This window comes from Pongo abelii, chromosome 6, assembly GCF_028885655.2.
Source record: "Pongo abelii isolate AG06213 chromosome 6, NHGRI_mPonAbe1-v2.0_pri, whole genome shotgun sequence".
NCBI lineage: Eukaryota > Metazoa > Chordata > Mammalia > Primates > Hominidae > Pongo > Pongo abelii.
Genome location: NC_071991.2, coordinates 140,866,943 through 140,887,245, shown reverse-complemented (window position 1 = coordinate 140,887,245; position 20,303 = coordinate 140,866,943). Strand labels below are relative to the sequence as shown.

The window sequence follows — 20,303 nt, the reverse complement described above, 5'->3', positions numbered from 1 at the left end:
TACTGCACACCAGCCTGAGTGACAGAGTGAGACCCTGTCTCAAAAAAAAAAAAATATATATATATATGTATATATATGTGTATATATGTATATGTATATACATATAACTATACACATATATATACATATATACACATATATATGAGTTTTACAGTGAACACCTATGTACTCACCACCTAGATTTTACAATTAACATTATACTATACTTGTTTTCTATCTACTCATCCCTTTATCCATCCATCAATGCATCTTATTTTTTGATTCATTTTAAAGTAAGTTGCAGACGTCAGTACTCTTCTGATACGTGCAACTTATTTTAGAAGTAATGAGTTCAATATTTGCTTATAGTTAATTTTTTTCCCTTGAAGTAAAATTTGCCTACAGTGAAAAACACAGATTTTTACGTAGGTCATTCCATGAGTTTTGGTATATACATACATTTGTGTAATTCAAACTCCTATCAGGATACAAAACATTACTATCACCCAGAAAGTTCCCTCATATATCTTCCCAGTCAATCCTATAGGCAAGAATATTTTTTTCCCATCTATTATATATATTTTTTGAGATGGAGTCTCACTGTGTCTCCCAGGCTGGAGTGCAGTGGTGCAACCTTGGCCCACTGCAACCTCCACCTCCTGGGTTCCAGTGATTCTCATGCCTCGGCCTCCCAAGTAGCTGGGATTACAGCTGCTTGCCACCACACCCAGCTAATTTTCTAATTTTTGTATTCTTAGTAGAGGCGAGCTTTTGCCACATTGGCCAGGCTGGTCTCAAACTCCTGACTTCATCTATCTGCCTGCCTCAACCTCCCAAAGTGCTAGGATTACAGGTGTGAGCCACTGCAACTGGCCTATATTTAAAAAAAAAAAAAAATATATATATATATAAAATATGTATGATATATATATAATATATAAATATATATATATATATATATTTTTGAGACAGAGTCTCACTCTATCGCCCAGGCTGGAGTGCAGTGGTGCGATCTTGGCTCATGCAACCTCTGCCTCCTGGGTTCAAGTGATTCTTCTGCCTCAGCCTCCTAAGTAGCTGGGATTACAGGCACGTGCCACAACACCCGGCTAATTTTTGTAGTTTTAGTAGAGACGGGGTTTCATCATGATGGCCAGGCTGGTCTCAAACTCCTGACCTCAAGTGATCTACCTGCCTCAACCTCCCAAACTGCTGGGATTACATGCGTGAGCCAGTGCACCTGGCCTAAAGTATATTGTAAAGCTATAGCTGCCATAGATGGTGATTCCTCTGATGGATCTGGGCACAGTAAATTGAAAACCTTCCCAAAAGGATTCACTTTTCTAGATGCCATTAAGACATTTGTGCCAGGCATGGTGGCTCATGCCTGTAAATCCCAGCACTTTGGGAGGCCAAGGTGGGAGGATCACTTGAGCCCAAGAGTTGGAGACCAGCATGGGCAACGTCGTAAAGCTCTGTCTCTACAAAAAATACAAAAATCAGCTGGGCTTGGTGGTAAGCACCTGTAGTCCCAGCTACTTGGGAGGCTGAGGTGGGAGGATTGCTTGAGTCCAAGAGGTCGAGGCCACAGTGAGCTGTGATCAGGCAACTGCACTCCCACCTGGGTGACAGAGTGAGACCCTGTGAACAAATTGCCACAGCTATTTCATCCTTCAGCATCTACCACACTGATCAGTCAGCAGCCATCCACACTGAGGCAAGACCCTCTACTAGCAAAGAGATTAGGATTCACTGAAGGCTCAGATGATCATCAGCATTTTTTAGCAACTAAATATTTTTAAACTAAGAAATGTACATTTTTTAGACATACTGTTGCACACTTAATAAACATTAGTATTGTGTAAATATAACTTTTATATGCACCAAAAAATTGTGTGACTCACTTTATAGCGATATTCACTTTATTGTAGTGGTCTGGAACCAAACCTACAATATCTCTGAGTTGCTCCTTTATTTTAGAGGCATTTAATCAACATATATTATATGCTTACAGGATCAGCTATAGCCACATAATTTATGAAAAACCAATATGCAGGGCTGTGTATTCAGAAATTACTAAGAATTTCAAGACAATGACAGCAGAACATTAAACCATTTTGAGGCCCTGTGTGAATGCATAGGTTTCAAGCCCATGAAACCAGCCTTGTGTCCTTAGAACTGTGGGGATAGGATGAAACATGGAGTATCACAGAATTATTATCTCAATACATTCTCTGTCTCTCTTTTTTTTTTTACAGCACTTATGTAATACTTTTTTAAATTTAAAATTTTATTTTAAATTGACAATAATTGTATATGTGTATAGGATATGGTGTGATGTTTTGATATATATATATATACACATTGTGGAATATTACATCAAGCTAATTAACATATCTCCTCATTTACTGGTCATTTTTATATAGTGAGAACATTTAACATCTATTCTTGTAGCAATTTTGAAATATACAATACATGATTATTAATCATGGTAACCATACTGTACAATATATATTAAGAATTGATTCCTCCTAACTGAAACTTTGTACTGTTTGGTCAACATCTCCCCATTGCCCGCCCCACACCCCCAGCCTCTGGTAATCACTGTTCTACTCTCTACTTCTGTTAAGTTCAACTTTTTTAGATTTCCCATGTAAGTGAGATCATGCGGTATTTGTCTTTCCATGCCTGGCTTATTTTATTTCAGATTCCTCTATGTAGTAGCAAATGACAGAATTTCTTCCTTTTTTAAGACTAAATAATATTCCATTGTGTATTGCCTAGTGATTTGTGTTACAATTGCCTACAGTACTCAGTGCAGTAACAGGCTGTACAGTTTTATAGCCCAGGAGCAATAGGCAATACCACATAGCCTATTTGTATAGTAGGCTATACCTTCTAGGTTTGTGTATGTTCTGTATACTCCATGATGTTCACACAATTTCAAAATTACCTAATAATGCATTTCTCAGAACATATCCCCATCATTAAGCAATGCATGACTGTTTATTATACATATCACATTTTTTAACCATTCATTTGGGTTATTTATTTAAAATTTAATTAAAATAAAATAGAGATGAGGTTTTGACATGTTGCCCAGGCTGGTCTCGAACTCCTGGGCTCAAGCAATCCACCCACCTAGGCTTCCCAAAGTGTTGGGATTACAGGCCTGAGCCACCACACCCAGCCTAACCATTCATTTGTTGATGGACACTTAGGTTGACTTCATATTTTGGCTATCGTGAATAAGAGCAAGATATCTCTTTGATATACTGATTTCATTTCTTTTGGATATATACTCAGAAGTGGGACTGCTGGATCATATGGTAGATCCCTTTTTAGCTTTTAGAGGAACCTCCATACCATTGTCCACAATGGCTGTACTAATTCCTATTCCTGCCAACCCTTTTCTCCATGTCGTTACTAACAGTTATCGTTCAGCTTTTTAATAATAGTCATTATAACAAGATGTGAGGTGCTATCTCATTGTAATTTTGATTTGCATTTCCCCGATGATTAGTTGCTGAACATTTTTCATAAACCTGTTGGCCACTTGTACGTCTTCATTTGAGAAATGTCTGTTCACGTCCTGTAATCATTTTTCAGTTGGGTGATTTGTTTTCTTGCTATTGAGTTTCTTTTATATTTTGGATATTAACCTCTTATCAGATGTATGGTTTAAAAATATTTTCTCCCAATCCGTGGGTTTACATTCTTTTTTAAAAACATTTTTATTATGGAAATACCTCAATACACATAACAGAGGATAGTATAAATAACTCCCCATGTATCCATCACTCAGCTTTAATGATAATTAACATCTTGTCACTCTTGTTTCATCTATTCCTTCTGACCTCCCACATTTTAAAAAGCATCATGTCATTTCTATCCTAAATTTTTTTTTTTTTTTGAGACGGAGTCTTGCTCTGTTGCCAGGCTGGAGTGCAGTGCTGCAATCTTGGCTCACTGCAACCTCCGCCTCCCAGGTTCAAGCGATTCTCCTGCCTCAGCCTCCCAAGTAGCTGAGACTACAGGTGCGTGCCACCATGCCCAGCTAACTTTTGTATTTTTAGTAGAAATGAGGTTTCACCATGTTGGCCAGGATGGTCTCAATCTCTTGACCTCGTGATCTGTCTACGTCGGCCTCCCAGAGTGCTGGGATTACAGGTGTGAGCCAGCGTGCCTGGCCCTATCCTAAATATTTCGAAATGAATTACAACCAATGAAAAGTTTTTGTTGTGCACAGCCACTCAGCTGTTATCACATAATGAAATTAATATTAATTCTTTAATATCACCTAATATTCACTCCGTATCATTTTCCCCATTGTCTCAAAAATGTATTCTTAGTCTGTAAATTCTTTTAAAATCTATTGTTAAAAACAATATGAGAAATTTTCAAAGGAGTCTAGTTAGAAAGTAGGCAAAAGACATGAACAGACGTTTTACTGACGACCATGTACAGATGGCAAGTAGCACATGAAAAGATGTTCATTAGTCATTGGGAGATGCAAATTAAAAATCACAGTGAGCTATCACTACCCACCTATCAGAATGATTAAAGTAAGAAACAGTAGTAACACTAAATGCTGGTGAGGCTGTGGACAAACTGGATCACTCATGTGTTGCTGGTGGAAAAGTGAAACCAGCTACTCTGGAAAACAGTATGGCAGTTTCTTTTCTTCTCTTTTTTTCTTTTCTTTTCCCTTCCTCCCTCCCTCTCTCCCTCCCTCCTTCCCTTCCCTCCCTCTCTCTTTCCTTTCTTTCCCTTCCTTCCTTCTTCTTTCCTTTCTTTTTTTTGTTTTTGTTTTTTTTGAGACAGGGTCTGGCTCTGTCGCCCAAGCTGGAGTGCAGTGGTGTGATCATAGCTGACTTCAACCTCCACCTCACAGGCTCAAGCGATCCTCCCACTGTAGCCTCCCAATTAGCTGGGACTGCAGGCACACATCACCATATCTGGCTTTTTCTTTCTTTTTTTTTTTTTTTGGAGATGGGGTTTCGCCATTTTGCCCAGGCTGGTCTTGAACTCCTGGGCTCAAGTCATCCTTCTGCCTTGTTCTCCCAAAGTGCTGGGATTACAGATGGGAGCCATCATGCACCCAGCCTTGACAGTTTCTTCTAAAACTAAACATGGACTTACCATGGGACCCAGTGGTTGTGTTCCTAAGCATTTACCCAGAGAGATGAAAATAAAAACCTGTACATGAACGCACAGAGTAGCTTTATTTGTAAGAACCTGAAACTGGAAACAACCCAAGTGTCCTTCAACAGGTGAATGTTTAAACACACTATGTTATATCCATACTATAGAATATTAATACTATTCAGCAATAAAAAGGAATAAACTCTCGATACATGTCAAAACCTTGGATAGATCTCAAAGGGATTGTGCTGAATGAAAACAATCAAATCTGATTTCATTTATGTAGCATTTTTGAAATGACAAGATATAAAGATCAGATTAGTGATTGCCAAGGGTTAGGGAAGTACAGGGAGGGAGGGAGGTAGCTGTGGCTATAAAAGGTTAGCATGAGAAATCTTTATGCTGAAAATGTTTTGTATGTTGGCTGTGGTGGTGGTCATCAGCATACATGTGATAAAATTATATAGAACTAAATACAGACACACAATTAGCTTGTGTTAAACTGGTGAAATCTGAATAAGGTGGACGGATTGAATCAATGTCAATTTCTTGATTTTTGTCCTATAGTGTGTTATGTCCTATAGTTATGCAAGAGGTTACCATTGGGGAAAGTATGTGAAGAGTATACGGAATCTCTGTATTATAGCTTACAAAATGGATATATAAAAAATTAGAGAGTAGGAATGGGAATGAGAAAGGGAGGACTCTTCACTTTTCACTTGATACCTTGCTTTTACTGTTTTTACCACATACATGCATTATTTTTTTAAATTACCATGTGTGTTTGGCTCTGTAAAAAAAAATCATTTCTGGAAACTTCACCTAAGAAAATACATATACAATAAGATTGTTTTGGAAACATACAGCTAGTTGTTAACCTTGGAATTTGAATTATAATGCAAGAAAGTAGTTCAGTATTGAATCTGAGTATTGGCACAATTGCAAATTTCCTATTACAATTATTGATCAGAAGGGAAGAGGGCAAGAAACTAAGAAAAAGTATGAAACCCTCCTTGGATTAGAAAAAAAGAGTGTTTCATTATTAACGTACAGTTGCTTTGAGAGGCTTTCCCCTTTCTTGTTTTGATTCTATTTGGAAGAAGGAGTTCAGAAATTACAATCTGGATCATGAGTGTAAGCATTAGTCTAGAAATTATCTAGTTCCTCCAGAGAAGATTAAAGTCAGCCACTGGATTCAGAAAATAGGATGATGAAGTCTTCAAAGAAAGACTGGGTAGAGCCACGAAATATGCATCTACAATAAAACATTATCCCACTTAAGCCTGGGAAAAGATTCAGCATTAATTAAGTAGTTAATACATTTAGAAATCAATGGGCAAGATGCAATGTGAATCCACAATTTTTTTTTTTTTTTTTTTTTTTGAGATGGAATCTCACTCTGTCGCCCAGGCTGGAGTGCAGTGACCCGATCTCGGCTCACTGCAACCTCCGCCTCCCAGGTTCAAGCGATTCTCCTGCGTAAGCCTCCTGAGTACCTGGGATTGCAGGCGTGCACCACCACACGCAGCTTAATTTTTGTATTTTTAGTAGAGATGGGGTTTCACCATGTTGGTCAGGCTGGTCTCAAACTCCTGACCTCAAGTGATCCACCTGCCTCAGTCTCCCAAAGTGCTGGGATTACAGGCATGAGCCACTGCGCCCGGCCAAATTTTTTATTTTTCATTTTTATTATTTTGTGTATCAGAATACATTTTAAAAAATCAAAAATTTTAAAAGTATACAAATAAAATGGAAAGATTTTGATATATTTTATCTCAGAATAATATCCTCTGTATTATGTTTTTATTCATCAAGACATATTGAGATCATACCATATAGTTTCATCTTTTTCCAATCAATATTATATCTCAAGAATTTCCAATGTTCTTAACAATTCTTCAGAAATACAGTTTTTTTTTTTTTTGAGACAGAGTCGCTCTTGTTGCCCAAGCTGGAGTGCAATGGCGCAATCTCAGCTCACCGCAACCTCCGCCTCCCAGGTTCAAGCGATTCTCCTGCCTCAGCCTCTCTAGTAGCTGGTATTACAGGCACGTGCCACCACACCGGGTTACTTTTTTATATTTTTAGTGGAAATAGGGTTTTACCATGTTAGCCAGGCTGGTCTTGAACTCCTGACCTCAGGTGATCCGCTTGCCTTGGCCTCCCAAAGTACTGGGATTACAGGTGTGAGCCACCGTGCTGGCCCTCATGTACAATTTTTGATGACTGTAAAACATTATCTCCTGAATGTGCCATAATTGATTAAAGTATTCTCCTCCTGATAGGTGTTTAAGTTGTTCACAATTTTTGATATCCACAAATAGTGCTGAGACAAGCATCTTTATTCATAAAACTGGTTCCAATCACCCTGCTCTGGGCAGCTTAGTTTTGTCTTAATTTGCCCTTATGATTTTTAAGATTGGACATCTTCCCATATTTTTATTTTATACTAGCTGTACATCCCATGAAACTCCTTTGAAGAAAAGGAGTACTTAATTTGCATATGTTCTTTTGCCATTACTTCACAGATAAGCTGGGTAAAGATGATTTTAAATCCTGGAGGATGCTAGAGACATGGAAAAGGTGAGAGAGGAATACAGAAATTAATGGGAGATAAAAGGGGAAAATGGACTATGGGAAGAGCCAGACCCAGAGGGAGGGATGGAAGGGAAAGTGGCATTGTTCCTGAAACTCCTCTGGGCTATGTAAGGCTCTGTACTTGGTTCCCAACAATGGATCCAGGTGAGGTTTCAGCTTCCAAATACAGAGTATTCTTAAAGAAGTCAAAATACTATTGAAACAAGGGATTCTGATAATTGCACAATGGGCACAGCTAGAGGCAGGGACTTTGGGTCAATTACTGGGGGAATGGAAAAGTTATATGTATGTAGTAGGGAATAGGGGTTATACTAGGTTAGGCAGAGAAGCCTTGGAGTTTTCTCAGAATCTGCACTGAGGGTTAAGGGAGGTATCTATGAGAGGGTGTGCAACTTCTCCAAACCGCAGCAACTCCAGCCAGTTTCCCAGTACTGCCTTGCCCTGGTTCTGCAGGTGTGGCTGGACCCAGTTTAAATATCTGGGCACAAGCTCAGCCAGACTCTGGTTGCCTCTGCTGTTCACTCCCACTGGGCTTCTGGTCCCAGCCCCATCTCAGTCACTGTGGTTGGTCAGAAGACAGTAAATCCCAAACTGGTTAGTTGCAAAGTCCATCTGGCTTGGTTTTCTGTTGCTGACAGAGAGACCAGGGGAGTTTCTGTGTGACAGAACGGAGGACTATTCTCACTTCTTCCACCACACAAGCTGCTCAAGGTGGGCTGCATGGCTGGTCTGGCTGGAAGTACCAAAACAGCTCTCCTTCACCTACCCCTAGAGTAGGCAGGATGTGACCCCAGGAATGAGAATATACCAGGGCAGATACAGACACAGAAATGTTTTGCCTGATGGCATTAGGTTTATTTTGTGGGAAAGCAGAATTGGGGCTCTCTGAAAGGCACTTGTGAGGCATAGAAGTAAAGGTTGCCACATGGCTAATGGTGGATGTCTTCCTGACATCCTTGGGGGTAGGGGAAAGAGAGACAGCTCCCAGGGCCACAGAAAATACCTCTATCAGATAGAGAAATCCAAGTCCCAGTGCCTTATGGTGGACCCAAGGGTTAAGCAGATGGCCTGCTTCTTTTATATGAAGAGTTTGCTTCCTCCGGGCAATCTTAAAGTCTGGCATTCACAGCTGGAGGTACAGGGCCCATCCACTTCTCTCCTGGATGAAGAAAACAACAGACTCTGCACACTGTTCTCAGGTGTTTTGGCAGCAGGACTTGGTCCCACAAGGTCCCAGGGGTTTTCTAGAAAGACCTTTGCTTGGCTTCAAGGTATAGAAGGCTTCCTTTTCTTTTATGGGGATGAAGACAGCACCTGCCCACTCAACCTTGAACAGCACTGACTGCATAATGCTTTGTTACTGGAAATGCCAAGAATATTTTTTTGCTCTGAGCCCCTCCTTCTGGTCAACTGATATAGTCGATGTGGAGCTGGGGTCAAAAGCAGCTCAGGGTTGAATCTTTTTATTTTTTGAGACGGAGTCTTGCTTTGTCACCCAGGCTGGAGTGCAGTGGCGCGATCTCGGCTCACTGCAACCTCCACCTCCCAGGTTCAAGTGATTCTCCTGCCTCAGCCTCCCGAGTAGCTGGGACTGCAGGTGTAGTCCCAGCTAATTTTTATATTTTTAGTAGAGACGGGGTTTCACCATGTTGGCCACGATGGTCTTAATCTCCTGACCTTGTGCTCCGCTCACCTCGGCCTACCAAAGTGCTGGGATTACAGGCATGAGCCACTGCACCTGGCTCAGTGTTGAATCTTTAACTTACTTACCCAGCAGGTGCGCCAGCAGCTCCATCCGGTCAGAGCCAAATAACATGTGGGTTTGGCCATCCACATGGGCCACGGTGATGGGCAGCCCAAAGGCCTGGAGAAAGCAGTTACAATGCAAAGAGGAAGGCAAAGGAGCAGGTATTGGGCAGGGGTTGAAACCTTCGAGTCAGTACTTTTCTGAGTTCACAGAAGCAAAGAGGTCTAAGAGGCTCTGTGGCCCCAGGTGCCTTCCTGTTTCTAAGATGCTCTCTTTTCTCTCACTGTGCATCTCCTTCCCTTCCTTTCCCTGAGCCCAAGGAAAAGAAGGAAGAAGATGAGGGTTGTTTAAGAGCACTGAGGAGAACACTTGGAAAGGGGGTTTTTGCACAGGAGCATAAGGACTCACACTTAGAGATTCTCAAGTCTCCATCTTCAGGATGGGGGCTGGGAACACACATAAAGAGCTGCTCACCCCATATCTGCAGGCTGCCTCGGTGGTCTCCTTGAGCTGGTTCTTCACCTTTGGTGTTGACATCTTTTCCAGAAGTCCCTGGGCTTGTTCTGCAGACATACCAGCCTTCTCTGCAGCCTAAGGGAATGTAGTAGGGAATACAACTGTGGCTGCATGATATTGGATGGGGATCTCAGAGGAAAACTCTGGTCTTTCTATTTTCTGCCCCCAAGTTTTCCTGGCAATGCCGTTACCCACCCACAAGTAGAGATCTGTCCTTGCCAAGATGAATTATTTCCTTTATCCCAAATCTTGAGATGGGTGGAAAAGGAGAAAAGGTAGATGGCACAGAGTCAATCACAGAAATTAACACCAGGGGACATCTTAGAGACCAGCTAGATAGACCTCTTTATTTCACAAATGAAGAGCTTGAATCCTGAGGTGATACATTACTTGCTTAGAGTTACAGAGCATGTTGGTAGCAGAGCCAACACTAGAATCCAGGTCTCTAGAATTCTAAAGTCCAGGGCTCTTTCCTTCCTACCTCTCACAGTTCCTGAGTATCTCATGCTTTTTTTGAATCAAGAGCTAGGCTGTAATTCCAGTGGAACTTCCTGAGAACTTTGTAACAAGGCACATGGCTGCAGCCACCTGCCTGGCTTCAAGACAAAGATAAAGGCTTCAGTTTGTGGTTTGTTGGTATAGTTTGGGATAGGTGGTTCTTAACTTTGGCTGCCCAATTGAAACTCCTGAGGAGCTTTAAAAAATCTCCACGTGAGGTCATCCCTTAGAACTAGAGCCAAGCACTGTGGCTCATGCCTGTAATTCTAGCTACTTTGGGAGACTGAGGCAGGAGATTGCTTCAGCCCAGGAGTTCGAGACCAGCCTGGGCAACAAAGTGAAACCCCCATCTCTACAAAAAATTTTAAAAATTAGGCATGGTGGCACATGCTTGAAGTCCCAGCTACTCGTAAGGCTGAGATGCGAGATCACTTGAGCCCAAGATGTTGAGTCTGCAGTGAGCCATGATCATGCCACTGCACCCCAGCCTGGGTGACAAAGCAAGACACTGTCTCAAAAAAAAAAAAAAAAAAAAAGAACAAGAACAATTACGTCACAATTCCAGGGGAAATGGTTAGCGCCAAGGTGCTCCAGGTGATTTTAATTCACAGCCAAGATTGAGAACCACTGCAACTTGACTTCCTAGATCAGAAGTGGGACCCAGGAATTCATGTAGCCTGTCCTAATGAGACACTATCTTTGACTTGGTTAAATTAGAGAATTATGTCCCACACAAAATGTTTAACCACAGAAAAATGGTTAAGCAAAACAAAAATAAGTCCACTCAATGGAACCTCTATAGAAACAAAGAACTATACTTTCAGAGTTAAGAATTCCATGGAGCCTGGGCACAGTGGCTCATTTCTGTAAACACAGCACTTTGGGAGGTGGAGGCAGACAGATCTCTTGAGCACAGGAGTTTGAGACCAGCCTGGGCAACACAGTAAAACCCCCTCTCTACAAAAAATAAAAAAGTTAGCCGGACATGGTAGTGTGTGCCTGTAGTCCCAGCTACTTGGGAGGCTAAGGTGGGAAGATTGCTTGAGCCCAGGAGGCAAAGGTTGCAGTGAGTCGAGGTCGTGCCACTGCACTCCAGCCTGGGTGACAAAGCCAGACCCTGTCTCAAAAAAAACAAAAAACAAAAAACAAAAAACAAAACCATGGAAAATGATTAAATATGAAGTAAAAAAGCAAGCTAAAAATTACACATGTACTTTGCAGGAGTATAGACTGTAGAAGATATATTTGCCATTCCTTATACATTTAACTTTTGTGTGATTTGCCACTTTATATATTAAATTTGAATCGGTCTCAACTATTTTTTTTTGTAAACCAGAGGAATAATACTGTTTTGAATTTCCTAATTTAATCCTGAAGACAAACTTACTTTTATACCCCCATCTATGGCTCACTGGTCAATGTTTTGAGCTACTTCCATTTGTTCTCACTCAGCCTCCTATATAACCCTGACATTAGTCAGTTATCTCTTTTCGTCTTTTTAAAGCCTCTTGGAACAAGTCTCCTGCCTTCCACTTGGATGTGTTGGTGGGGTTTGTGTTGGAGTCTGTGGAGACTTGTGAATACTATATCCCTCCCCATCCAGGGGTTCCAACACTGAGCATCTTTCTCTCAGTGACATCTTTCAGCAAATAAATTCTACCCATATATTTTCCCTTTTGCACTTCCCCTTTCAACCTTGAGATATCCTTTTGAGGATCCTTAGTTCCAACTTTTCAGTAGTTTATGCCCTGAATCACAGACATCCTTTCTTCCCCAGTAATTATAACCTTTTCCATGCAATAAGAGACCTATTGTCTTCTTTACCCCCAAACGCCAACTGTTCTCAGATTCTCTATGAGTGCAGTTGGGGTGGAGCCAGGACACTCACCGCCAGGATGCTCTGGGGCTCGGTGATGTCTTCATTCTGGGGAGAAGAGAACACTCAGCAGGAAGGCGGTGCTGGGAGAGGGGTGTGACTGGAGGACAGTAGATCCTCCGGGTGGGGGCAGGGTGATGACCCTGAAAACGTGCCTGGGGAAGGTCAGAAAGTCATCCAAGGTCCTCCCAGAGGATTCCCAGAGCCCCACACTCACCCTTGACCAGACGCGCATCCACAGCTCCCGGGACGCTTTCTCCAGCATCTCTGGATGCTCCAAGTTCAAGGCGGTGAGGAAACGCATGGCAGACAAACTTCCTGTGGGGCAGAGGCACCCAGAGGCAGGGCTCCTCTTGCTGCTTTCCTGGTGGAGAACTAGCTCTTCCTTGCTTCTGACATCCCCCAGAGCTCCTTCGCCCTCAGCCTCTCACCCAAGGTTCCCATGACCTATTTGCCTGCTCTTCTTCCCTTTCATGCCCGGCAACCTTCAGCTCCCTCAACGCTGATCCTGAGGTTTCCCAAGGCAGGCTTCACTTGCTTTAGTCTCCCGCAGCCCCTCCATCCCATCAATCCCTCAATCTCCGACTTCTCTGTTCTTCACTGGATACCCTGTCTACATCCCACTCTCTTCACCTTTTTCAAGCATCACAGACAAGAAATCCTTGGGGAAATGGATGGGAATCTGGAGATGGTGTCTCAGGAGCTTTAAGTCATTTGCCATGTATTGTCCTTTGCGGGGAAGCAGACCCGGAGGCTTGTTTCCTGCCAGGAGAAGGTTGGGCACGCTTAGTGAGAAAAGACCTAAGGGTCCCAGGTTTGGGGACCTCGACGTGGGTTTTGGGCAGAGGGCAGCTTTCTTTTTTTTCTCTTGTTGTTTCGCTCTTGTTGCCCAGGCTGGAGTGCAATGGCGCGATCTCAGCTTACCGCAACCTCCGCCTCCTGGGTTCAAGCGATTCTCCCGCCTCAGCCTCCCGAGTAGCTGTGGTTTACAGGCATGCACCACCACGCCCAGCTAATTTTGTATTTTTAGTAGAGTCGGGGCAGAGGGCAGCTTTCTAGCTGCCAGTGCCAATATAAGGACCCGCTGGGGTCGGCTCTCTTGGGCCACTGAAATCACCCCTGCCCCGACCCTCCCTTCCTACCACTGTCTTTCATGATTCCTGTTATGAGGCTGGGCCGCAACTGCAGGTTGATGTTCCAGATATTTTGATACCGGCACAGGATCTGCGGGCAGAAGTCAAGAACGATTGCCAGTGTGCAAGATGGAAAAGTGAAAGAGCCGAGGGAAAGGGAAGGGAGGCGCTAAGTGCAGAGCAGGGGTTATGCGGACACCCTACATTGTATGGTTTGAAATTGGCAAAACTCTCCTCACTACTAGAAATCTATTCCAGGATCTTCGCTCCTGTGGTCAGTTTTCCCCAAAACTGCCATCGTTGGGCTAAGAGGTGGCCGTGTTCTGCATTTCTCCCTGAATGTTTGGAGCCGCCCCTCTTTCCACCACCGTGGGAAACTGCAGTCAGGATATAAAGGCTCGGGTTGGAGCCAGCGACTCTATTCCGTTTAAAAGCACAAAGTGGCTTTCAGCCCTGGAGCTCTCCCTGCTTGCCCTAACCCCGTGGGCGGCGCCAAGAGTTTCACGAGACCTCTGTCTCGGAGCCCTGCGCTCACTCTTCCCTCCGCCCTCACGCCCCAGACCCCGCCGAGGCTGCCCCTCCCAGCTTCACCTCGAAGCCCAGCCAGGAGTAGGGGGACAGCACGTCATAGAAGAGCTCCACGGTGCGCGGCAGGGGCCCCATGCTGCAGGCTCCAGAAGAGCAGTGGCAGCAGGAGCTCCTTTCCCCGGAACCCGGCAGAGGCTGCCCAACTTCTGGGCCTGCCCGGGACCGCCCACCGCCTTAATGCGCAGCCTCAGAGAGAAACTGCCCTGGCAGAAGTCTTCCTCCGGCGCAGCGGGGCGGGGCCAGCCTACGGCCCCCAGCCAGGGGCGAGGTGGGTAGGGACCTCTTGGGGAGCGCGCAGGTGTGGACAAGGGGCGCTGCAACCGCCTTTGCAAAAATTTTAACAGTGAGAAAATTACGAAGGTGAAACAGATCTGAACTCACCAACTCCATCGTGCCTTTAACCTCCAAACTGCCCTTGGTCATTCCTGAGCATGGGACGAGCTAATATAGGGAGAAATTTAGTTTATAGTTTAAGTGATAATAGCCCTTCCCCAAACTAAACCAGTTTTATAAAACTAATAAAAGTCCACAAGTTTAGGATTATGAGAGGGGCCTGAATTCTGCTAAGATGTAGGCATTAACAATTACCAGACATTGTTCCAGAGGTCACAAGCTCTGCAACTTCCCCAATTATTCCTGTAAATAACCACTTTTGTAGAACCTAAGACTGGCCTTTGAAGATACCTTCTCAGACTTTTCCATTTCTGATGACAGGATGACTTCACCTGGACCAGTAACTCCTCTGTGGGCCTCATCCAGATGCAACTCAGTGCACTGAGGACGGTTTTCCACACCCCTGCGATTGCATCCCCAACCAATCAGCAGCACCCATTCTCTAGCCCCTTGCCCACCAAACTATCGTTAAAAAACTCTAGCCGGCGGGCATGGTGGTTCATGCCTGTAATCCCAGCACTTTGGGAGGCTGAGGCGAGTGGATCACTTGAGGTCAGGAGTTCAAGACCATTCTGGCCCACATGGTGAAATCCTGTCTCTACTAAAAATGCAAAAATTAGCCGGGTATGGTGGCATGTGCCTGTAATCCCAGTTACTCGGGGGGCTGAGTCAGGAGAATTGCTTGAATCCGGGAAGCAGAGGTTGCAGTGAGCCGGGATCATGCCACTGCACTCCAGCCTGGGTGACAGAGCAAGACTCCCTCTCAAAAGAAAAAAAACAAAACAAAACACAAAGCCCCCTAATCTCTGCCTCCGAATTTTGAGAGGCTAATTTGAGTAATAATAAAACTGTGGTCTCCTGTTTAGCTGGCTCTATGTGTATTAAACTCTTTCTCTATTGCAATTCCCTTGTCTTGATAAATCAGCCCCATCTGGGTAATGGGCAAGATGAACCCATTGGATTGGTGTCAGGGTGACTGTCCTGCTCTGCAGTGGAGTCTTGTGGGAAGGGGGTAGTTTGAGATGCTTGTAGTGCCTTTCACTTAGCTGTGCCCCTTGGGTGAGCTACTTGACCTCTCTGAACCTATTTCCTCATCCTGCATACACATGGGGAATATCTAATGATAACAGCTGCCTTATGACGAGTTGTGAGGAATGAGGTACTCCAATAACTGCTAGCTCTTGTTATTGTTACTTGGCAGTTGCATGAATCTCCTAAACTGGGGCAGAATAAGAAGTTCTCGGAGTACACATTTTCTTGTGTTACCTTTGTCAGAGATTTGCACAGTGTCTGGGACACATTTGACCATCAATACATATATTTTGAGTGAGTGAAAAAAAGAGGGACTGGTAGAAGATGGAGAGGCCTCACCATAGATAATTGTAGTGATAATGGGAACGATTGGCCCTATTCGTTTTCGCAAATATGTGAGTCATATTGTCTTATATTGGGATTACATTTACTGCAAAGAAACAGAATTTTAAAATAATTCCATTTAACTTTGTTAAAATTATTTTTAACATTACTAATTTAATAAATTGGAAAACATATAAAGATTCCACTTTTCATTTGTATCAATAAGGAAAACAACTCCAGGCTATCAGAATACAGAGATACAAGGTAAACCCCTACATGGAGAAGAGCATGCAAAATGGAATGAAAAATGATGTTATCATTACCTACTTGCAGAGTAAACTAATTGTTCGACAACCACTGAAACTAAACTTTTTTTTTTTGAGATGGAGTCTTGCTCTGTTGCCCAGGCTGGAGTGCAGTAGCACAATTTCAGCTCACTGCAACCTCTGCCTCCTGGGTTCAAGCAATTCTCTCTGCCTCAGCCTCCCAAGTAGCTGGGATTACAGGTGCCCACCACCACGCCCAGCTAATTTTTTGTGTGTTTTTGGTAGAGATGGGCTTTCACTATGTTGGCCAGGCTGGTCTTGAACTCCTGACCTCAGGTGATCCACCCATTTTGGCCTTCCAAAGTGCAGGTTACAAACGTGAGCCACCACAGCACACCTTTTTTTTTTTTTTTGAGACATGATCTCACTCTGTTGCTCAGACTGAAGTGCAGTGGTTCAATTCTGGCTCATTGCAACCTCTGCCCCCCAAGCTCAAACAGTTCTCCCACCTCAGCCTCCTGAGTAGCAGAGACTACAGGTGTATGTCACCACACCCAGCTAATTTTTGTGTTTTTTGTAGAGATGGGGTTTCACCATGCTTCTCAGTCTGGTCTTGAATTCCTGGGCTCAAATGATCCTCCCACCTCGGCCTCCCAAAGTGCTGGGATTACAGGCATGAGCCACCATGCCCAGCTACATTTTTGTTTTTCTCCAGTAATCATAATTTTAAAGTGTCCAAGAGCTAATTCAGCATGGTAATTTAAGGTTTCATTTCAAAGGTAGATCAATCACTTATTTTAAAAAGCTTTTTATATTTGGAAATATTTTAGATTTATAGAAGACTTGTAAAGATAGTACAAGGTTTCTGAATACCCCTTATCCAGCTTTATCTAATGTGAAAATCTTACATAAGTATGGTAATGATAAAAACCAATACATTAGCATTGGTACATTACTTTTTTTTTTTTTTTTTTTTTTTTTTTGAGAAGGAGTCTCACTCTGTTACCCAGGCTGGAGTGCAGTGGCGCAATCTTGGCTCACTGCGACCTCCGGCTCCCAGGTTCAAGCGATTCTCCTGTCTCAGTCTCCCGAGTAGCTGGGACTACAGGCGCGTGCCACCACGCTCAGCTAATTTTTTGTATTTTTTAGTAGAGACGGAGTTTCACCATATTGGACAGGCTGGTTTCCAACTCCTGACCTCGTGATCCCCCTGCCTCAGCCTCCCAAAGTGCTGGGATTATAGGCATGAGCCACTGCGCCCGGCCTGGTACGTTACTATTAACTGAACTACAGATTTTACTCACCAGTTTTTTCACTAATGTTCTTTTTCTGTTCCAGGATCCAGTCCAGCATACACACAGAATTTTGTTGTCATGTCTCTTTATTCTTCTCATATCTATGAAAGTTTCTTGGCCTTTTCTAGTGTTGCATGACTTTGACACTTGTGAAGAGTATTGATCAGCTATTTTGTAGCATGTCCCTTCATTTGGGTTTGTCTGATATTTCCTCAGAATAAGACTAAGGTTGTGGACTTCTGGGAAGATTACCACAGAGGTAAGGTGCCCTTCTTGAATCATGTCATGAGGTACAGGGATATCAACATGACTCATCACTGGTGATGTTTACCTTGGTCACCTGGTTAAGGCGGAGCAACTGGCAAATTTCTGCACTGTAAAGTCACCATTTTTCCCTATCCAAACCCTAGTTTTTGGAAGGGAGTCAGTAAGTGCAGCCCACCCTGGGAGTGAGGGTTGAGTAGATTAAGTCCATCCACTGGAGGGAAGAATATTAAAGAAGTTGTGGATATACGTTAACACCACCATGGTAACTAATAAATATTTGGGGGAGATACTTTGAGGCTATGCAAATATCCAGTTGCTCCCTAAACGGTCACCCATCAGTTTTATTATTCGTCAGTGGATCTTGCCTGCAGCAGTTGTTACTGTGGTGTTCTAATGGTGATTCTCTATTTCCTTAGTTTTTTTCATTTATTAATTGGAATTCTTCTGACAGGAGAGTTGTCCCTTCTTTCTGTTTATTTATTTATTCAGTCAGTTATTTATATCAGTACGGACTCATATATATTTACTTTAAGAATCACAGAATAGTAAAACATTGATCTGAATCCTTACAGTCTATCTCCACATACTATTACTGTTGTTATTATTATTATTTTGAGGTTGGGCCCTGTTGTGGATAAAATGGAGTAGTGACAACAAAAAGAAAAATATATTCACTTCTATAGGCTATCATCTTCCTATTGCTGAGAGGGGTGTTTAGTGTTAAAAGAAAAACCTCAGACAATTTAAATTTAATGGAGTTTGAGTAAAGAACGATTCATGAATCAGGCAGTACTCAGAACCAGAAGAGGTTCTGAGAGCTCTGCAACTATAAGCAATGATTATTTATAAGCAGAACAGGAAAGTAAAGTACAGAAATAGTTTGCTTTGTTGCAGCTAAGTGTTTTGCTTGATTTAGACATGAGCCAGTCCGTTGGCTGCTTGCACTTAGCTGAAGCTTGGCTGCTTGTGATTGGCAAAGACCTGGTTATCTGTTATAAAAATGAAACTCCTAAGTTAAGTTTCAGTTTGTTTACATACTAAGTTAGGTTGCATTTTGTTTCATAGGAATTCAAAGCATGGAGACTGTCTCAGGTCAATAGCCTCCTGCTTACTTAATTTTACTCTAGATACTGATTAGAGCTATTGAAACAAGAAATAGTGGTATAAGTAAATTATCTGAAGTGGGAAAAGCACTAAGTAGAGGAACAAAACATGATATAATTATCAAACATTGGAGGAGGCAGAGGAGAGGTGGTGTATGCGATCCAAATTCTCATCTTTCGTAGATGAGCCAATGGTATTATCTACATTTGAAAGCTCAGTAAATAGCGCTTTAATCATGTCATTTGGAATTAAATAATTGATACTGGAAATGCTTTAAATAAGTTGCCTTTTCAAATAAATAAAAAATTGACTATTCAATAAATGATATTGGGACAACTGAGAGGTTTTTTTTGTTTTTGTTTGTTTGTTTGTTTTTGTTTTTTGTGAGGAGTCTCACTCTGTCACCCAGTCTGGAGTGCAGTGGCGCGATCTCGACTCACTGCAACCTCCACCTCCTGGGTTCAAGCGATTCTCCTGCCTTAGCCTCCTGAGTAGCTGGGATTACAGGCGTGTGCCACCATGCCCAGCTAATTTTTGTATTTTTTAGTAAAGACAGGGTTTCACCATGGTAGTCAGGTTGGTCTCGAACGCCTGACCTCATGCTCCACCCGCCTTGGCCTCCCAAAATGCTGGGATTACAGGTGTGAGCCACTGCGCCCGGCCCAAAAATGTATTTGGATCCATACCTCACACCTTACACATGGAACACCTCTTAATGGATCAAATATCTAAATGTTATAAAGAGGAAGCCAATACAGTGCCTCAAGAACTTATGGAAAAACTTTTAAAACAGCTGAGAATAGAGATAGCCTTGCTAACTGTAATACCAGTGCAGAAACCTTAAAAGATCAATACATTTAATTACATCAAATTTTAAAAAATCTGCTTGGCAAAATCCAATGAGTCAAGAATGTAACTGGGAAAAATATCTGTGCTTATTTCATAGTCAAAAAGCTAATTTTAATTATTCTACTGTAGAAAGAGCTAAAAATCAATACATTAAAAAAAACAGAAGCCCAATGGAAAAAATGGGAAGATGAAGAGAACATACATGAAAATGGACATTTAGATGGCTTGCAAATACTAAAAATTTTAAGATACTTTATATACTTATGATAATTGTCAGTTAAAACTACCCTGTGATATGCTTTTGTCTATCAAGTTGACAAAACTCAAAAAGTTTGATGACTCAGTGTTGGTACGGAGTCATGGAAAACCGTTCTTTTATTTAACCGGTGGGACTGTAAATTGGTACCGCGTCTGCAGAGGGCAGTTTAGTGATGTCTTCTGTTTTACAGATGTACCCTTTGATCCAGCAGTTTTAAGAATTTAGATATAAACATGGTTGCCACCTGTGACGTGATATACTATGAAGTTATTAATTATTATTTTTAATTGACAAATTATAATTATATAAATTTGTGGGGTACAAGGTGATGTTTTGATGTAGGTATAAATGTATAAGTCAAGCTAATTAACATATCCACCACCTCACTTATTATTTTTTGTGATGAGACATTTGAAATTTACTCTGAGAAATTT

The 20,303-nt window shown here is 42.4% G+C and overlaps 1 protein-coding gene and 1 long non-coding RNA gene across 9 annotated transcripts in view; one reads left to right on the top strand and one right to left on the bottom strand.

Moving 5' to 3' along the window:
• The window catches only part of LOC129060506 (uncharacterized), a 253,030-nt gene that overhangs the window by 10,264 nt on the left and 222,463 nt on the right, over positions 1-20,303 (top strand). Inside the window, exon 3 of one of the 3 annotated variants that reach the window (XR_008527288.2) lies at positions 14,795-15,376. The exons of the other annotated variants lie outside the window; for them this stretch is intronic. This is a non-coding gene — a long non-coding RNA (uncharacterized LOC129060506). Of the gene's footprint in view, positions 1-14,794; positions 15,377-20,303 lie in introns of those variants that run through there. 3 annotated transcript variants of the gene reach the window in all.
• On the bottom strand, positions 6,913-14,345 carry GSTK1 (glutathione S-transferase kappa 1). 6 transcript variants are annotated; one of them, NM_001131552.1, is given in 8 exon segments: positions 6,913-8,377; positions 8,726-8,881; positions 9,944-10,060; positions 12,372-12,407; positions 12,577-12,677; positions 12,993-13,121; positions 13,502-13,583; positions 14,084-14,218. In NM_001131552.1, coding segments are annotated over 7 exon segments (573 nt in total). In that variant the 5' UTR covers positions 14,156-14,218; the 3' UTR covers positions 6,913-8,377; positions 8,726-8,845.